The 20,306-nt window shown below is 41.6% G+C and overlaps 1 protein-coding gene across 1 annotated transcript in view; it reads left to right on the forward strand.

The window, feature by feature from the left end:
- Positions 1-20,306, forward strand: part of uts2r (urotensin 2 receptor) — a 65,609-nt gene that overhangs the window by 8,021 nt on the left and 37,282 nt on the right. Inside the window, exons 2-3 of the mRNA XM_029764704.1 lie at positions 182-909; positions 1,085-1,466. Of these exons, the coding sequence (XP_029620564.1) occupies positions 182-909; positions 1,085-1,465 (1,109 nt within the window). The 3' untranslated portion in view covers position 1,466. The remainder of the gene's footprint in view (positions 1-181; positions 910-1,084; positions 1,467-20,306) is intronic.

Below are 20,306 nucleotides of genomic sequence, written 5' to 3' on the forward strand. Positions count from 1 at the left end.
TTCTGAAGGCACTGTATTTCCCATTCCTTTCTTCCCATAACCTAAAATCACCATAATATACATGGAACATCTGTTGTTGCTGCAGAAATGCAAATAATAGATATAATTGAATAATAATGATTGATAACATTTCCCTTGCTTATCTGTCTCTGCTCTCCCATGCCCCGCTCCCCCTCCATAGCGATGACCACTGTATCCATGAAACCCCTGCTGGTCCTGGTGGAGTGGATCCCCAACGCCACCGACCCGCCTTTTGACTCTGCCCCTTCCTCTTCTGAAAACACAGCCGCCACCTTCACCATAGGCTGTATACTCTCCCTCATGTGTCTGGTCGGCGTTTCCGGAAACATCTACACCCTCGTGGTCATGTGTCACTCCATGCGTTCTGCAGCATCCATGTATATTTACATCATCAACCTAGCCTTGGCGGATCTGCTCTATCTGTTGACCATCCCGTTCGTGGTCTGCACGTACTTCCTGAAAGGTTGGTATTTCGGCGATGCTGGTTGCAGGATTCTGATCAGTATGGATTTCCTGACGATGCACGCCAGCATTTTTACCCTGACCATCATGAGCACGGAGAGGTACTTTGCCGTGCTGAAACCGCTGGACACAGTCAAACGGTCCAAGAGCTACCGCAAAGCCATTGCGGTGCTTGTATGGGTGGCTTCCCTGGTCCTTACTTTACCTATGATCCTCAGGATTCAGATGATGATGGTAGGTAGCAAGGCCATGTGCCAGCCGACCATCTCTCCGCTGTCCTATAAGGTGTACATCACTTTCCTGTTCTGTACCAGCATCGTGGCTCCGGGGATGATCATTGGCTTTCTCTACATCGGGCTGGCTCGCACCTACTGGATCTCTCAGACAGAAACCTTCAAACAAACCAAGAAACTACCAAACCAGAAGGTCAGTCAATCAAACTAACTATCTCTCTGCCTATCCATCATTTAGATATGTCAAAGGAATATGCTTTGGTAAAACAAGTGAATGTGATTGATTGCTGTAATCTTGTAAATCCCTGTCCAACAGGTCCTCTATCTGAGCTAGTTCTAACTCCATCTTGTATTTCTCTATTCTCTAGGTCCTCTACCTGATCTTTACCATCGTCCTGCTGTTCTGGGCCTGTTTCCTGCCCTTCTGGATCTGGCAGCTCCTGGGTCAGTTCCACCCCTCCATCGACCTCTCCACCAAGGCCAAGCGCAACATCAACTATCTGACCACCTGCCTCACCTACTCCAACAGCTGCATCAACCCTTTCCTCTACACGCTGCTCACCAAGAACTACAAGGAGTACCTGCGGAAACGCCAACGTACCTGCACCGCGGGCAGCTACTTCAACCGGAGGAACCGGTTCCAGCGCTCGCCCAGGAGGTCGCTGTCCTCCAGCAGCCAGCAGTGCACGGAGAGTTTCGTACTCACACACACGCCGTCACAGCGCACCATGCACAACAACAGCCTGTGAGGTAGGAGAAGATGTTCTGGTCTTGGTCTTATTGGGGCCTTATCTCCACATGTCTGCTCATTTACAGAAATGAAAAACAGTGAACCCATTTATAGTGATGTAATGTATGTCTGATGGGGGTGAAGGAGATGTGTTGTTGTGTGTAACTATGGTGAGGTCAGCCTGTGAGATAGGTCTAGTAAACAGACTATGACATAGGAGGTCCATGCATAGTTTGGGCAATTCCCCTGATGTTATCTCACGTCTCTCCAAACATACTTGTTCCCATGGGAACTCCTTGTGCTTTACTGTAATGTAGACTACATCACGTCTGGTTGAAGGGAAGGCTGGTGTTTTTTGATTGGTTTGGCATGTGAATTCATAGTTTGTTTAGTCTGTTTTTAGTCTAATCTATGTCTTCGTATTGTTTGAGTTAGCGTTTGGATTCAAGATTTTATCCACATCACGGTTAGCCCTTGTGGCTGGGACTGCTCGAACCTGACCCGAGCTTGGATCCTATTGGCTAGCAGACTAGCAGTGCTAGCCTACCTGGGTTTTTATACATGGCTGGGCCCAATTGTGATAGGTGCAAGATGATTTCCATGCAAGAGGAGGGAAAAGGGGGTAACTGATCGATGGATGGGGGTTCGTCTGCCCTGTATGCATCACCATCAAGCAGCTTCAGGAAGAGATTCTCCTGTTGTTAGCTCAGCTGCGGTAGAAGCAGGACCTGCTATCAAACTTCACCGACAAAGCTGCATCCCAGGTGAATCGCATCTCGGTCTTGAGTGCCTCCTATAGCCAGGGTGCCGATGAGTCGATTGATCTGTTCCACTCCACCAGACAGATGGTAAGCTCAACTCCGCTGCCCATAAGAGATCACTAGCCAGGCATAGGAGGTCCTGGAGGGTGGAAGTCTGACTGGTCTACATCTCTTCTGGAAGATCCAATTGGGCTATCAAACAGTTTTGTCCCAATGGAGGCAGACCTACCTGCCCTGGGAGTCGGCTCTGTTCCTGGGAATTGACCAACAGCTGGCAGCCAGCTAGTAGCTACAACCCCTGTCCATACCACCAGCCTACCACGCCTCTTGACGCCATCCAATGCTGCTAGCGCAGTTAGGCTAGCTTGGTTTGAATCAGTTCTGGTCTAATAACTCTAATATTGGCACCATCATCACACATGTTGGGTTTAATGACATTCGCTTTGGACGACACTTGGAACTGAGGGAGGACTACAAAACGATGTTTTTTAACACCCTCATTACCATAGGTGAGAGAATAATTATCTGTGGCCATCTCCCATACTATCAAAGTGGTCCGGAACATTGCAGCTGCCTCGTTGCCCTAAACCAATACCTCATGGAACTGTGCAATATAAATATTGTTTCCTTTTGTGACTATTTTGATTTGCTATGGGAGCAACAGCGCTTTTTAAAATAGACAGGATTCACCCTAACTGGACAGGATAATTCCCTGCAACATGGCAAACTGTTTTAGAGACGTAGTAGTGTGGCCAATGTAAGTTCCCTAATTTATGTTCCTCTTAATCCTCTGAATATCTCTGTCAACCCGGCAGCTAGCTGTTAACTTGTAAAGGGTTATTAGTTGTATTGTGAATTCCACAAATATGGCGAACTCCTCAGTTTTCAAATAATGTAGAGGGCTTGAGCTGTTGCACATAAACTTGTGAAGCTTGATATCAAAGATGGACCTTCTTGATGTCTGGGTGCATGATAGGTACCCTAATATTATGGTTCTCACAAAGACCGGGCAACATATGTGTAATCAACTTGTGGCATCATGTTCTCTAAGTATCAGTATGCCCAAAAAGTTTGAGTGTTTGTGATACATTTACATTTTAGTCATTTAGCAGATGCTCTTATCCAGAGCGAATTACAGTAGTGAATGCAAACATTTCATACATTTCAAGCATTTTTTTTGTGTGTACTGGCACCACGTGGGAATCAAACCCACAACCCTGGTGTTGCACACACCATGCAGGCATTGCAAACACCACGCTCTACCAACTGAGCCACAGGGAACAGTGATACAGTGCCTTGAGAAAGTGTTCATACACTTTGACTTATTCCAGAATTTGTTGTGTTACAGCCTGATTTCAAAATTAATTTATAAAAAATAACAAAAACTCACCAATATACAGTCGTGGTCAAAAGTTTTGAGAATGACACAAATATACATTTTCACAAAGTCTGCTGTTTCAGTTTGTATGATGGCAATTTGCATATACTCCAGAATGTTATGAAGAGTGAGCAGATGAATTGCAATTAATTGCAAAGTCCCTCTTTGCCATGCAAATTAACTGAATCCCCCAAAAACATTTCCACTGCATTTCAGCCCTGCCACAAAAGGACCAGCTGACATCATGTCAGTGATGCTCTCGTTAAAACAGGTGTGAGTGTTGACGAGGACAAGGCTGGAGATAAGTCTGTCATGCTGATTGAGTTCGAATAACAGACTGGAAGCTTCAAAAGGAGGGTGGTGCTTGGAATCATTGTTCTTCCTCTGCCAACCATGGTTACCTGCAAGGAAACATGTGCCGTCATCATTGCTTTGCACAAAAAGGGCTTCACAGGCAAGGATATTGCTGCCAGTAAGATCGCACCTAAATCAACCATTTATCGGACCATCAAGAACTTCAAGGAGAGCGGTTCAATTGTTGTGAAGAAGGCTTCAGGGCACCCAAGAAAGTCTAGCAAGCGCCAGGACCGTCTCCTAAAGTTGATTCAGCTGCGGGATCGGGGCTCACCAGTACAGAGCTTGCTCAGGAATGGCAGCAGGCAGGTGTGAGTGCATCTGCACGCACAGTGAGGCAAAGACTTTTGGAGGATGGCCTGGTGTCAAGAAGGGCAGCAAAGAAGCCACTTCTCTCCAGGAAAAACATCAGGGACAGACTGATATTCTGCAAAAGGTACAGGGATTGGACTGCTGAGGACTGGGGTAAAGCCATTTCCTTTCTGATTGTTTGGGGCATCTGGAAAAAAGCCTGTCCGGAAAAGACAAGGTGAGTGCTACCATCAGTCCTGTGTCATGCCAACAGTAAAGCATCCTGAGACCATTAATGTGTGGGGTTGCTTCTCAGCCAAGGGAGTGGGCTCACTCACAATTTTGCCTAAGAACACAGCCATGAATAAAGAATGGTACCAACTTCTCCAAACCATCCAGGAACAGTTTGGTGACGAACAGTGTCTTTTCCAGCATAATGGAGCACCTTGCCATAAGGCAAAAGTGATAACTAAGTGGCTCGGGGAACAAAACATTGATATTTTGGGTCCATGGCCAGGAAACTCCCCAGACCTTAATCCCATTGAGAACTTGTGGTCAATCCTCAAGAGGCGGGTGGACAAACAAAAACCCACAAATTATGACAAACTCCAAGCATTGATTATGCAAGAATGGGCTGCCATCAGTCAGGATGTGGCCCAGAAGTTCATTGACAGCATGCCAGGGCGAATTGCAGAGGTCTTGAAAAAGAAGGGTCAAGAAGCAAATATTGACTCTTTGCATCAACTTCAGGTAATTGTCAATAAAAGCCTTTGACACTTATGAAATAGTTGTAATTATACTTCAGTATTCCATAGTAACATCTGACAAAAATATCTAAAGACACTGAAGCAGCAAACTTTGTGGAAATTAATATTTGTGTCATTCTCAAAACTTTTGGCCACGACTGTGCACTCAATATCCTTTAATGACAAAGTGAAAACATGTTTTTAGAAATTTGTATACACTTATTGAAAATGAAATATAGAAATATCTCATTTACATAAGTATTCACACCCTTGATTCAAAACATGTTAGAATCGCCTTTAGCAGCGATTACAGCTGGGAGTCTTTCTGGGTAAGTCTCTAAGAGCTTTGCACACTTGGATTGTATAATATTTGCCTAATATTATTTTCTAAATTGTTAAAACTCTGTCAAATTGGTTGTCGATCATTGCTAGACAACCGTTTTCCAGTCTTGCAATATATTTTCAAGCAGATTTAAGTCAAAACTGTAACTCTGTCACTCAGGAACATTCAGTCTTCTTGATAAGCAACTCCAGGGTAGATGTTGCCCTTTTGGTTATTGTCCTGCTGAAAGGTGAAATAATCTCCCAGTGACTGAACCAGGCTTTCCTCTTGGAGTTTGCCCGTGCTTAGCTCCAGGTTTCTTTTTTATCCTGAAAAACTTCTGATTCCTTAATGATTACAAGCAAACACATAATGCTTGAAAATATGGAGAGTGGCACTCAGTAATGTGTTAAATTGGATTTGCCCCAAACATAACAGGATGCATGTTTGCCTTGTAACAAACAGGATGCATGTTTTGGAATATTTGTATTCTGTCCAGGTTTCCTTCCTTTTACTCAATTAGGTTAGTATTGTGGATTAAGTACAATGTTGTTTTAAAGTCACCATCATTGGCCTCATGTTGAAATCCCTGAGTGGTTTCCTTCTTCTCCGGCAACTGGATTAGGAAGGATGCCTGTATCTTTGTAGTGACTGGGTGTATTGATACACCAAATTGTAATTATTAACTTCACCATGCTCAAAGAGATATTCAATGTCTGCATTTTTTTCTACCCATATACCATTAGGTTACATTCTTTTCAAGGCATTGGACAATCTTCCTGGTCTTCCTTATTATGTCCTACACTTATTTAGGCTTGCCATAACAAAGAAGTTGAATACTTATTGACGCAAGCCAGTTCAGCTTTTCATTTTTTATTAATTTGTAAAAATGTAGAAAAACATATTTCCACTTTGATATTATGGGGGATTGTGTGTAGGCCAGGGACAAAAAACATCTACATTTAATCCATTTTAAATTCAGGTTGTAACACAACAAAATGTGGAAAAAGTCAAGGTGTGTGAATACTTTCTGAAGGCACTGTAGATTTGGCCTTGTGCCAAAATACACTTTTGTTTGTACTGCCAGCCTGCTGCACTGATGGATGCATTTGATGCTATTTCTGAATATTTCAAATCTTTTCTGTCATCTGAAGGACATATTTTAGGAGAATTTAACCTGGATTTGCTTACCCCGGCCTCTGATGATTTGAAGAATATTTGTCTTGACTTTAACCTGACTCAACTAATCTCCAAACCTACATGGATTCATGTAAGAAACCCAGCAAACTCCTCGCTGATTGACAACATTTTGAAAAATAGACCCTACAAGTACTTATTGAGGGTTGTCTTTGCTAATGTCATCAGTGATCACTGTCCTATTGCATGTATTAAAGATACCCAACAGAGAAACATTCATCCTTGTATAATTGTTTTGTTTTTATTATCCCCAGGAGTTTCATGATATGTATTGCTTGTAGCTTTCCTCTATAATTTTTATTTTATTCAACTAGGCAAGTCAATTAAGAACAAATTGTTATTTACAATGACGGCCTACCAATAGGCAAAAGGTCTCCTGTGGGGAAAGTAACAAATAAAAAATGACAAGAGAAACACCACAACACTGCATAAAGACAGACCAAAGACAACAACACAGCATGACAGCGACACATGACAACACAGCATGGTAGCACCACAACAACAACAACACGTTAGCAACACAACATGGCAGCAACACAACATGGTAGCAGCACAACATTTTTACAAACATTGTTAGGCACAGACAACAGCACGAAGGGCAAAAAGGTAGAGACAACAATACAGTGGCAAGAACAAATATGAGAACCCTAAGGAATTCAATTTGATCTGATCTTTATCTAAGTCACAACAATAGACAAACACAGTCTGTTTAAACTAATAACACACAAACAATTATACGTTTTCATGTCTTTATTGAACACACTGTGTAAACATTCACAGTGCAGGGTGGGAAAAGTATGTGAACCCTTGGATTTAATAACTGGTTGATCCTCCTATGGCAGCAATAACCTCAACCAAATGTTTTCTGTAGTTGCGGATCAGACCCGGATCAGACCTGCACAACGGTCAGGAAGAATTTTGGACCATTCCACTTTACAAAACTGTTTCAGTTCAGCAATATTCTTGGGATGTCTGGTGTGAACCGCTCTCTTGAGGTCCTGCCACAGCATGTCAATTGGGTAGAGGTCAGGACTCTGATTGGGCCACTCCAGAAGGCGTAATTTCTTCTGTTGAAGCCATTCTGTTGTTGATTTACTTCTGTGTTTTGGGTCGTTGTCCTGTTGGATCACCCAACTTCTGTTGTGCTTCAATTGGCAGACATTTTGCATTCTCCTGCAAAATGTCTTAATAAACTTGGGAATTCGTTCCAGGTCCTGAGGCAGCAAAGCATCCCCAAATCATGATGCTCCCTCCACCATACTTTACAGTTGGGATAAGTTATTGATGTTGGTGTGCTGCGCCTTTTCCTTGTAAACAACTCAACTGTAGTTTCATCTGTCCACAGAATATTTTGCCAGTAGCGCTGTGGAAAATCCAGGTGCACTTTTGCAAATTTCAAATATTTTGGACAGCATTGGCTTCTTCCGTGGTGTACTCCTATGAACACCATTCTTGTTTAGTGTTTTACGTATCGTAGGTTCGTCAACAGAAATGTTAGCATGTTCCAGAGATTTCTACAAGTCTTTAGCTGACACTCTAGGATTCTTCTTAACCTCATTGAGCATTCTGCGCTGTGCTCTTGCAGTCATCTTTCCCTTATGGCCACTCCTAGGGAGAGTAGAAACAGTGCTGAACTTTCTCAATTTATAGACAATTTGTCTTACCGTAGACTGATGAAAATCAAGACTTTTAGAGATACTTTTGTAACCCTTTCCAGCTTTATGAAAGTCAACAATTCTTAATCTTAGGTCTTTTGAGATCTCTTTTGCTCGAGGCATGGTTCACATCAGGCAATGCTTCTTGTGAATAGCCAACTTACATTTTGTGAGTTTTTTAAAGGGCTAGGCATCTCTAACCAACATTTCTGATCTCGTCTCATTGATTGGACTCCAGGTTAGCCGACTCCTGACTCCAATTAGCTTTTGGAGAAGTCATTAGCCTACGGGTTCACATACTTTTTCCAAACTACACTGTGAATGTCTAAATTATGTATTCAATATAGACAAGAAAAATACAATCATTTGTGTGTTATTAGTTTAAGCACACTGTGTTTGTGTATTGTTGTGACTTAGATGAAGATCAGATCAAATTTTATGACCAAATTGTACAGAAATCCAGGTAATTCCAAAGGGTTCACATACTTTTTCTTGCCACTGTACATCACGTGAAGCAGCCACAAGTCTCAGTAAGTGTCCATGATTGAGTCTTTTATTAACCTCTTGCATCTAGACGTTCTGCTAGCGGAACCCCATTTAAAGAGTTCTCGTGACCGCGCATTTTAAAGATAAGACTGTCGTTTATCTAACCACATTGTCCGATTTCAAAAAGGATTTACAGCGAAAGCAAAACATTAGATTATGTTAGGAGACTACACAAATAACCACACAGCCATTTTCCAAGCAAGCATATATGTCACATAAACCAAAACCACAGCTAAATGCAGCACTAACCTTTGATGATCTTCATCAGATGACACTCCTAGGACATTATGTTATACAATACATGCATGTTTTGTTCAATCAAGTTCATATTTATATCAAAAACCAGCTTTTTACATTAGCATGTGATGTTCAGAATTAGCATACCCACCGAAAACTTCCGGTGAATTTACTAAATTACTCATGATAAACGTTGACAAAATACATAACAATTATTATAAGAATTATAGATATTTATGCAATCTCGGTGTCCGATTTTAAAATAGCTTTTCGGCGAAAGCACATTTTGCAATATTCTGAGTATATAGCTCAGCCATCACGGCTAGCTTTTTGACATCCGCCAACTTCGGGGTCACCTAAACTCAGAATTACTATTAGAAAAATTGGATTACCTTTTCTGTTCTTCATCAGAATGCACTCCCAGGACTTCTACTTCAACAACAAATGTTGTTTTGGTTCCAAATAATCCATAGTTATATCCAAATACCTCTGTTTTGTTCATGCGTTCAGGTCACTATCCGAAGGGTAACGCGCGAGTGCATTTCGTGACAAAAAAAATCAAAATATTCCATTACCGTACTTAGAAGCATGTCAAACGCTGTTTAACCCCTGGTCGGGCTCATCCAGCGAAAAATCCTATCGCCATTAGCATAACAAAATTTTATAGATATTTTTTTTTCATTTTTTTTTTCAAATTATATCGTTTTATAGATACACCTCTCCTGAATCGAACCACGTTGTCCGATTTCAAAAAGGCTTTACAGCAAAAGCAAAACATTAGATTATGTTAGAGGAGTATATCGTAAAAGTAGCCACATAGCCATTTTCCGACCAACCACATGCATCACAAATAACCAAAAAACAGCTAAATGCAGCACTAACCTTTGACAATCTTCATCAGATGACACACCTAGGACATCATGTTACACAATACATGCATTCTTTTGTTCGATAAAGTTCATATTTATATATAAAAACAGCATTTTACATCGGTGCGTAACGTTGACTAACTATTTTCCCTCAAATGCATCCGATGAAACAGCGCTACAATTTACTAAATTAATATTCGAAAACATTTTTAAAATGTAATATTGTCATTCTAAGATTTATAGATTAATATCTCTTGAAAGCACCTGTAATGCCAGATTTAAAAATAACTTTACTGGGTAATCACACTTTGCGATAAAAGGGGATGCGATACTCAGAAAAATAGGCTAGCGTAACAGGTCAGCGCCATCTTGGAACAATCGCATATCAAATCTAATCTTGTATACTATTGTCAATAATCCCTTACCTTTGATTATCTTCATCAGAAAGCACTTCTAGGCTTCCCAGGTCCACAACAAATGTATTTTCGTTCGAAAAAGTGAATAATTTACGTCCCAATAGCTTGTTCTTGTTAGCGCGTTCTGAAGGCTGCACCAAAAGTTCCGTCGGGCGCGGGACTATTCGTTCAACAAAATGCATTTTTTTCTTATTTAGGTTCGTTCAAACATGTTAAACGTTGTATAACATAAATCTTTAGGGCCTTTTTCAACCAGAGCTCCAATAAGATTCAAGGGGGACGGTTTCATTGTCTTTGTAAACGTTTCGAAAGGGGAGGGTAGCCAGGGGCACCGGCGTCATAATGGTGATGGCCCTCCGCATGTGACCACGTTCCACAGCGTGTCATTCTGTCAGTTTTCACAGTAGGAGACTCAAATCACTTTGTAAAGACTTTGGACATCTAGTGGAAGCAATAGGAAGTGCTCAATGAACCATTGCTCATGGTGTGATTTATAGGCAACGAGATGAAGTTGAGTCCGCAATTCAGAATTCCACTTCCTGTTTCGATCTGTCTCGGGGTTTTGACTGCCATATGAGTTCTGTTATACTCACAGACACCATTCAAACAGTTTTAGAAACTTTAGGGTGTTTTCTATCCACAAGTATTAATTACAAACTCAAACTCCTAGCTTCTGAGTTTGAGTAGTAGGCAGGTTAAAATGGGCACTAATTTTTTTCTAAAAGCGCTGTGGCGCCCCCTATCCTAGGCGACCGTCAAGAGGTTAAAATCAATTTTTATGCTATTTTTCTCATAAAATAGCAATCATTTCTCAACTGGGCAACGTTGTATTCATTCAAAGAGAGAAAGAAAAAAATGGCGAATTCTCGTGACCGCGCATCTCCAGTCTCACTGTCCCCAGGCTGACCACTTACAAACTCTGCTCCTATACTTTGCCCAGAGACAGCAGACACCCCATTCCACTTTCTGGCGGCTTTAGAGAGCCAATGGAAGCCTTAGAAAGTGTCACGTAACAGCACAGATGCTGTAATTTTGATAGAGATGCAACAGAAGGACAACAAATTGTCAGACAGGGCACTTCCTGCATGGAATCTTCTCAGGTTTTTGCCTGCCACATGAGTTCTGTTATACTCACAGACACCATTCAAACAGTTTTAGAAACTTTAGTGTTTTCTATCCAAATCTACTAATTATATGTATATTCTAGTTTCTGGGCAGGAGTAGTAACCAGATTAAATCAGGTAATTTTTTTATCCGGCCGTGAAAATACTGCCCCCTATCCCAAAGAAGTTAATGTAGTTTGAGTGTTTTTTTAGTATAAGACTGTATCATCTGCATATAAATGGATGAGAGAGCTTCCTACTGCCTGAGCTATATTGCTGATGTAAATTGATTAGAGTGTAGGGCCTAGGATAGAGCCTTGGGGTACTCCCTTGGTTGACAGGCAGTGGCTGAGACATCAGATGTTCTGGCTTTACACACTGCACTCTTTGAGAGAGGATGTCAGCAAACCAGGCCAAACACCCCTCAGAGACACCAATACTCCTTAGCCGACCCACAAGAATGAAATGGTCTACGATATCAAAAGCTTTGACCAAGTCAATAAAAATAACAGCACAACATTGCTTAGAATATGTGGTGACATCATTTAGGACCTTTAAGGTTGCAGTGACACATCCATAACCTGAGCCTAATGTTAGCTATCTAACATTGAACCTGGTTGGTTAGCTCCCAGCATATTCATGCAGGGTAGTAACGACATGATTTGGCACTATGTTCATTGTTGTTTACCTAGCTAAAGTTAGCTGGCTGGCTCTTTAGCTAACGTTATGTGATGTGTGTTATCGTACACTTTGTTTACCTGGCTAGGTTCATTGTTTACCATGCTAGCTAGCTACATGTCTTAAAGATACACTTCTCCTTGATGTAACCACATTGTCCGATTTCAAAAAGGCTTTACAGCGAAAGCAAAACATTAGATTATGTTAGGAGAGTACATAGACAAAAATAATCACACAGCCATTTTCCAAGCAAGGACATGTGTCAATAAAACCCAAAACACAGCTAAATGAAGCACTAACCTTTGACGATCTTCATCAGATGACACTCCTCGGACATTATGTTACACAATACATGTATGTTTTTTTCGATAAAGTTCATATTTATATCCAAAAACAGCATTTTACATTGGCGCGTGATGTTAAGAAAATGTATTCCCACCAAAACATCCGGTGAATGTGCACATCAATTTACAAAAATACTCATCATAAACGTTGACAAAATATATAACAATTATTTAAAGAATGACAGATAGACTACTCCTGGATGCAACCACTGTGTCAGATTTTAAAATAGCTTTACGGAGAAAGCACATTTTTCAATATTCTGAGTACATAGCTCGCCATCACAGAAAGCTATACAGACAACCGCCAAGTTCAGGGCAACCTAAACTCAGAATTAGTATTAGAAATATTCTCTTATCTTTGCTGATCTTCCTCAGAATGCACTCCCAGGACTGCTACTTCCACAAGAAATGTTGTTTTTGTTCGAAATAATACATATTTATGTCCAAATACCTCCGTTTTGTTCGTGCGTTCAGAGCACTATCCAAAGGCATAACGCGCGAGCGCGGTACCAGAGACGAAAAGTCAAAATGTTCCATTACCATACTTAGAAGCATGTGAAACGCTGTTTAAAATCAATCTTTATGGTATTTTTAACATAAAATTGCGATAATATTCAAACCGGACAATAGCGTATTCATTCAAGGAGAAAAAGAAGGAACGGCGCCCGCGTGTGACCGCGCATATCCAATCCCTTTGTTGCCAGGCAGTCCACTCAGAAACTGAGCTCCTATTATCTGCCCAGTAACAGGAGAATGCTCAAACCACTTTCTGAAGGTTTTAGACTGCCAATGGAAGCCTTAGGAAGTGCAACGTAACCCCACAGATACTGTAGTTTCGAAAGGGACTAGAAAGAAGAACTACAATTCTCAGATCCTCCACTTCCTGGTTGACCTTTTCTCAGGTTTTTGCCTGCCATATGAGTTCTGTTATACTCACAGACACCATTCAAACAGTTTTAGAATCTTCAGAGGGTTTTCTATCCAAATCTACTAATAATATGCATATTCTAGTTTCTGGGCCAGAGTAGTAACCTGTTTAAATTGGGTACGTTTTTCATCCGGCCGTGAAAATACTGCCCCCTAGCCCAGACAGGTTAAAGACCTCAGCCATATGCTTCTTGTCAGTAACAACCATATCATCAACATTATGGGACATGGGCAGCTCTGAGGAGGAGGGTTTATTCTCCAGGTCTTTCACCGTTTTCCAGAACTTCTTGGGGTTAGACCCACAGAGATAGATCTGCTCCTTATATTAACTAACTTAGGCCTTCCGGATACCCTGAGTGCACTTATTTTAATTTGCCTGAACTTCAGCCAGTCAGCCTGAGTTTTTGTGTGGCAAGCCTTTATGCCAAATGATGTTATTGAGGTGGATTAAATGCCAGATCACGGTCAAACCAGGCACTGAACCTGTTTTTAATTGTAATTTTCTTTATGGAGGCATGCTTGTTAAAAATACCACTGAAAATATAAAAAAGTGGCCTAGCGTCTTCAACAGAATGTATCAAGCTGATTCTATATCAAATCACAGAGGCCAGGTCATGAATGAAAGCTTGCTCATTAAAGTTGTTAGCAATTGATGTTATTCTTCAATAACACAAACTCCAAAGTGAATCAGGGGGAGAAAAATAGGTTTATTTGAGAAGGACAAATCAAGATGTTATGCTGGGAGGTAGATGTTCAGTCTCCCCTGTCCTCAGCTTTTCTGCACCGAACAAAGGAACAGGATGTCGTTTATAACCCCCCCAATCTAGCCTGATGTTGACCAAACAGAAGTCCTTGCAGTACAACTTAGCCAATGGCCAAATAACAAGTATCCTGCTCCCGACTCAATGTACAGAACGTAGCACACGTAGCACACGAAGCTCTGAGTTCAGGAGTGACATTTCACAGATTCTAAACAGCTGTTGAACTGAGACCCAACTCCTATTTACAATTCCCTACTGACCATTAGTACTCTAGTTTTTAGTCCTCTCATCCTCTGCGTTGTGTATTTATCTTCAAAATATCCTTATAAAGTTTTGAAGCAAGCGTCTATGACAAATCAGGACAGGTCGTTTAACTGAGCAGCCATTACGAACACAGGCTGTAAAACAGTGATAACTAAGGTCAATAAAGAAAACATCAGATTGATACCTGTCAGGATTATTTGTGAGGATAACATCAGAGAGTAGCCTTTTCTAGGTGATTGCTGTCATACCTTGTGGGATTGGTAATAATCTGAGAGAGATTTAGGGAGTCTCATTGTCTTAAGAGTTGGTCAGGTGGTTTAACACTAGATCCGCCTGGCCTTTCAGCATATAAGTACCCGCTAGTGAACATTGCCGGGCATCCCCTTCAGCATATGCATCAAATGCATATCAATCTGCAAGGAGCGCAAACATGCTTGATAAATAAATGCTTGAAAAATAGTGCATTAACTATTGTAAATTATTAATTGCATGAAGAAATACTCATGGAAATATATCAATAAAAAAAAGAGTCAAGGAAATGGTTTGTCTAATTTTAGGCCTATAGTCTATTTGTATTTCCCATACAATAAAAACATTACATGTCACGCCCTGATCTGTTTCACCTGTCCCTGTGATTGTCTCCACCCCCTTCAGGTGTCGCTTATTTTCCCCAGTGTATTTATCCCTGTGTTTCCTGTGTCTCTGTGTCAGTTCGTCTTGTATGTTTTTCAAGTCAACCAGCATTTTTCCCGTTCTGCTTTTTGCTATTCTCCTTTTTCTAGCCCTCCCGGTTTTGACCCTTGCCTGTTTCTGGACTCTGCACCCGCCTGCCTGACCTTTCTGCCTGCCTTGACCACGAGCCTGTCTGCCACTCTATACCTCCTGGACTCTGATCTTGTTTTGACCTTTTGCCTGTCCACGACCATTCTCTTGCCTACTCCTTTTGGATTAATAAACATTGTAAGACTCCAACCATCTGCCTCCTGTGTCTGCATCTGGGTCTCGCCTTGTGTCATGATAATTACAGTGTAATCCATTTGATTAGTAAGAGTTATACTAATTAATATTAGTCCAGCTACAGCTTCTTTTGACAAAGTAGAAATTTAAAAAATTATAAAAATAATAATATGGGGCCTCTCGAGTCGCACACTGTATCGCAGCGCTGAGGCATCAATGCATCCTGGGGTTTGATCCCACAGCCGGCTGTGACCGGAAGTCCCGTGGGGAGGTGCACAATTGTCCCAGAGTCGTCCGGGTTAGGGGAGGGTTTGGCATGGGGCTTTCCTTGGCTCATCGCACTCTAGCGACTCCTTGCGGCAGGTCGGGTGCCTGCAAGCTGACGATAGTCGTCAGTTGAATGGTGTTTCTTCTGACACATTGGTGCGGCTGGCTTCCAAGTTAAGCAAGCAGGTATTGAGAAGCAGCGCAGCTTGGCGGGTCATGTTTCGGAGGACGCATGACTCAACCTCTGCCTCTCCTGAGCCCATTGGGGAGTTGCAGTGATGAGACAAGATCGTAACTACCAGTTGGATATCACAAAATTGGGGAGAAAAAGGGGGTAAAAAATGTATTATATAAAAAAAATATTAATATAACCAGCTAGGTGCGCAGGGGAAATTATTTGTAGTATTCCTAAACAAAAGCACCAGTGCATGAACAATTGTAAAGAATGAATTGCATAAAGAAATATTAATAGAAAAATATTCATGACAAGAAATAAAAACAGTCATTTGTTGATTGAAATGCTCATATACCCGTGCTTTTAGTATTTAATCAATCTTGTCAGCACACAGCTTCGGGGCTTTGTGTGAGCAAGCCCTACAAACAAATCAGTTGCACTGCACACAGTTTTCATGGGCATTGTTTTGTGTGCACCTGCCGACTTGGCATTGTGTCTTATTTTTCCCTGAGTGGGAACTGTGGTGCTTGGGAAAGATGGACAGCAGGACCTGCGGCCTGCTTTGCGGCTGTAGCTTCTTTCTTGGCGTTCATGTGGTTCTCATGAAGCTCACATGCTAGACCCATGGGATGCATGGTGCTGAGGATGCAAACATTTATTTCTTTTACATCTTGTCACCGTGAGTGTTGCTTACCGCTCTCCATCACTGATGTGGAGTTTCTGGTATGATTTGCGCGGAGGAGGGCAGCTCCCGCCTTTTTGTTCACTGTTCCAAGCAGGCTAGTCTTCTTTGCAAACAACTTGTCTACCAGGGAAATTGATGTGAATTAGTTGCCCATGGTCACATCTCTGTCTTTGCCCATGTAAGGCTCCCAGATTCTCAAAAACCACAGTCTCAGACAGTCGCTCACCCACTGGCCTGGTTTAATCTTTTCCCAGATATGGAAAGCCATTGAGCAGGTACTTGGTTTAGATATCACATGCACCGTTATCTGTTTCTATCTTGTTTCTAGCGCCCATTCAGCCATCGACGACAGATTAATATACTAAAAATGTCAGTTTATTATGTTACTCGTTTTTGCTTATAGTAGCCAGAGCAATGTTGCCGGGCGAGTGTTCATGTGCTGAATGCATGGAGAGTACAGATATTCTTGGAAAAAGTGCAATTTGGAAAAAGAACTGCACCTCTTGAAATCTGAGTGATATGTGACAAAGGTAAGTGTCATAGAAACTGCAGAATATGCTCAATCAGATACCATATAGAAATCACAATGTTTTACCTGCACGTAACTGAAGGAAGATTTGATGAAGCGATGTTCCTTTCCCTGCATCTGTCAATTACAAGATGCGCCTATCTCTTCATGTACAATTTGACAACTGATAATATTGTCACTCATCAGATTGTCTAGGCTAACTCTTGGTTTTCCTAGATATAGCTATTATATTGTGATCACTATATCCAATGGGTGTGGATACTGCTTTAGAGCAGATTTATGCAATATTAGTAAAGATGTGATCAATACATGTGGATGATTTAGTTCTTGTTCTTTTTTTAAATTCCCTGGTAGGTTGACTGATGACTTGAACCAGATTGCAGGCACTGGTTACAAATATTGCCTTTTAGCACTTGATTGTATATAGCAACGTCCTATGAGAATATGCTTTAGGTGAGGTAGATGAACCTCTAGCCATATTACTTCCACATCATCTGACATTAAATCCTCTCTCAGCCAGGGATATGACACTGAACATACATGTCCACACCTGCTCCATTTGCATTTATGTCTTTCCTATACATTCTATAAACATGTATGCAGTAGCTACTTCTTCATCGTCAAATCAAGTATCTAAGTGTGTTTCAGAGATGGCAAGAAAATGTATGTTTTCTGATGTTAATAAGTTGTCAATTTCATTAATTCAATTACGTGCTGTCAAAGCTAAAATACCACTTCTGCAGGATTAACAATTCAACTCGCCCCTGCCTACCCAGTCCTCATTAATCCCTACAGATCTGATAGATGCTGCTCTGCCTTAACACTGAGCTGGTCTACAGTTAGGGACTGTCCTTAGGCTATCCCCGAAGTTGAGTGCCTATGCTCCCTGAATCGTATAAACTTGACGCCTTCTCAGGATCATCCGGGCCAGAGTTTCAACCTTGGCACACCATGAGCGGGTCGTCCTGCTCTGGCTTTCGCCTAGAGACACCCCTCACTAAGAGTCCTACCAATGCACTCAGTAACTATTGTTGGGTATCAGGTTATGTTCCTTTATACCAGCTACTCGGGTTCCCGATGGAATAATTAACCAAGGAAATTAGCTGGAGATCCTCAAATAATCAAGCCTTCTTCAGAAACCTAGAGTAAAACGACATGCACTTGTATGACTCTTTGACACAGGGTTTCAGAACAATTTAGCACGTTTATTCAAAATTCTTAGAAACAGGCATAAAAAATCCCAGATTAGTCAATCAATCACAAATCAATATCACAAATGAATGATGAGCAAAAATGTACAGTAAAATAAATTGATAGACCACCTTCAGTGCCCTTAACTATGCCCCTGTTGGGGAGTGGCAATATATATATATATTTTTTCTATTACAATTTTATGAGAAGCACAGTAATTAAAAAGAAAAAAAGTTTCTTACCTTCTACACCTATATAAACAGTTTTTTGGCTCCCCCTAAGGATGATCAGTCTCTAAGACGACGTCTAAAACAACTATTTTACCAAACCTCTATCAATGAGGTAACCTTAAGGATTCCTCCTAGAATTGTAATAGTTTTCCCCCCCTTTTTTCGTGATATCCATTTGGCAGTTACAGTCTTGTCCCATAGCTGCAACTCCCGTATGAACTCGGGAGAGGCAAAGGTCAAGAGCCATGCGTTCTCCAAAACACTACCCTGCCAAGCCACACTGCTTCTTGACACACTGCTCGTGTAACCCAGAAGCCAGCTGCACCAATGTGTCGGAGGAAACACCAGCCGGCCAAACTCTCCCCTAACCCGGATGACACTGGGCCAATTGTGCACCGCCTCATGGGTCTCCCGGTCGCAGCCAGCTGCAACACAGCCTGGGATCAAACCCGGGTCTGTAGTCACGCCTCTAGCACTGCGATGCAGTGCCTTAGACCACTGCACCACTTGGGAGACCTAGAATTTTACTTTAACTGAGTATAAAAATCTAAATATAAGTATAATAAAAGTCCCAAGCTCAAAGAGAGTGCCCATCCCAAAAATCATAGCTCTTTTTTACCCTCCATTCTTCTTTCTGCTAGCTCATCATGACTGACACCTGCTCCGATGACACATTCAGTGGTTAACACCTAATGCGGACAACGCTCCTTTCCTCCCAGGATGCCCACCTTGACAGGATGTCTCTTCCTAGCCGCTCTGACCAGGCAACTTCCAATGCAAGCTAGCATTCTTAATGTACTTTATTAACCTTATCTTTTGAAACATTCATTTTTAAATATTACCATTCACCACTTAGCTCCATTACAATCCCCCTCTAACCTAACTTATTACTCTCCTTAGCTCTTAGATATCCAACAAGTTAAACATCCCATCATTACAACATTTCAGCGTTATAACCTTTCATTATCAACCTCCTACAGGCCCTACGGCCTTGTTCCTATAGGCTTAAAACACATTGTCTATATTCATCATACTTTAATGCAAACAACATTATAACATTGTTATCCCCTTTACTGCATTACTCTAATCCCCCTTTAATAATATTTTCCACTGTACATTTCCAAATGCTTTCAAACTTTAACATTTAAAATATTTAACCTTTAAACATTATTTTGGTAAATTCCAGTCCCAATTAATTTATTTTACTTATTTTTCTTATTTTCCCTCTTCAATGTCAATTCTCTCTTAATGTTCATTCTTCTTTGTGCTACGTTTGTGTGTGAAAGGAAAACTTCTTCATGAGTGAGTGCGTGGGTGTATGTAAATGTCTTTCTAAAATGTCACAGAGAACTGGGCCTTAGCCTACTACTCTTGACAGTGCGTATGATTAATGCAGACAGTACCATCGTAGCATTAAAGGAACATAGATTAGGTTACTTACATTTCCTGCACTTCTATTTCTCTGCGATATAATACGATTTCCATGTCCTCTGTTGCTTCCCTGTAAAAACAAGGGTGTTCAAGAGAATGTTGTAGTCCTTCTTCAGTTACTCAGATTGCCAAAAGCGAATGTCAATAAATCTGAAGTGAGTGACAATGGTGCCAATATTTGAGTAGTTGGCTAGATCTGTGGGGTGAAGGGAGTTGATGTCTTGGACACGGGCGCATGGGTAACAAAATCTCTCACCATCAAGCTGCCCACGACGATGATGGTTGTGATGGAATCCGATGGGGAAGGAAGAGGGGGAACAGAACGGGCCTGCCTTGGGCAGGGGGTGTACTTTGACTCATGCCAGCCTGACTCACCGCACATGTAGCAGTGGATGGCGTCGGAATCCTCAGAGAAATGGAGGAGGGTCCAAGACCTGGTTTTCTTTGGTCAGCGATCGGTTGAGCTGTGGAGGGTGCCCCTGGATGGCTACTGGCTGTTGGTGTACTCCAAGGATAAGAGCTAACTCCCAGGGCCGGTATGTCTGC

Source organism: Salmo trutta, chromosome 10, assembly GCF_901001165.1.
Source record: "Salmo trutta chromosome 10, fSalTru1.1, whole genome shotgun sequence".
NCBI lineage: Eukaryota > Metazoa > Chordata > Actinopteri > Salmoniformes > Salmonidae > Salmo > Salmo trutta.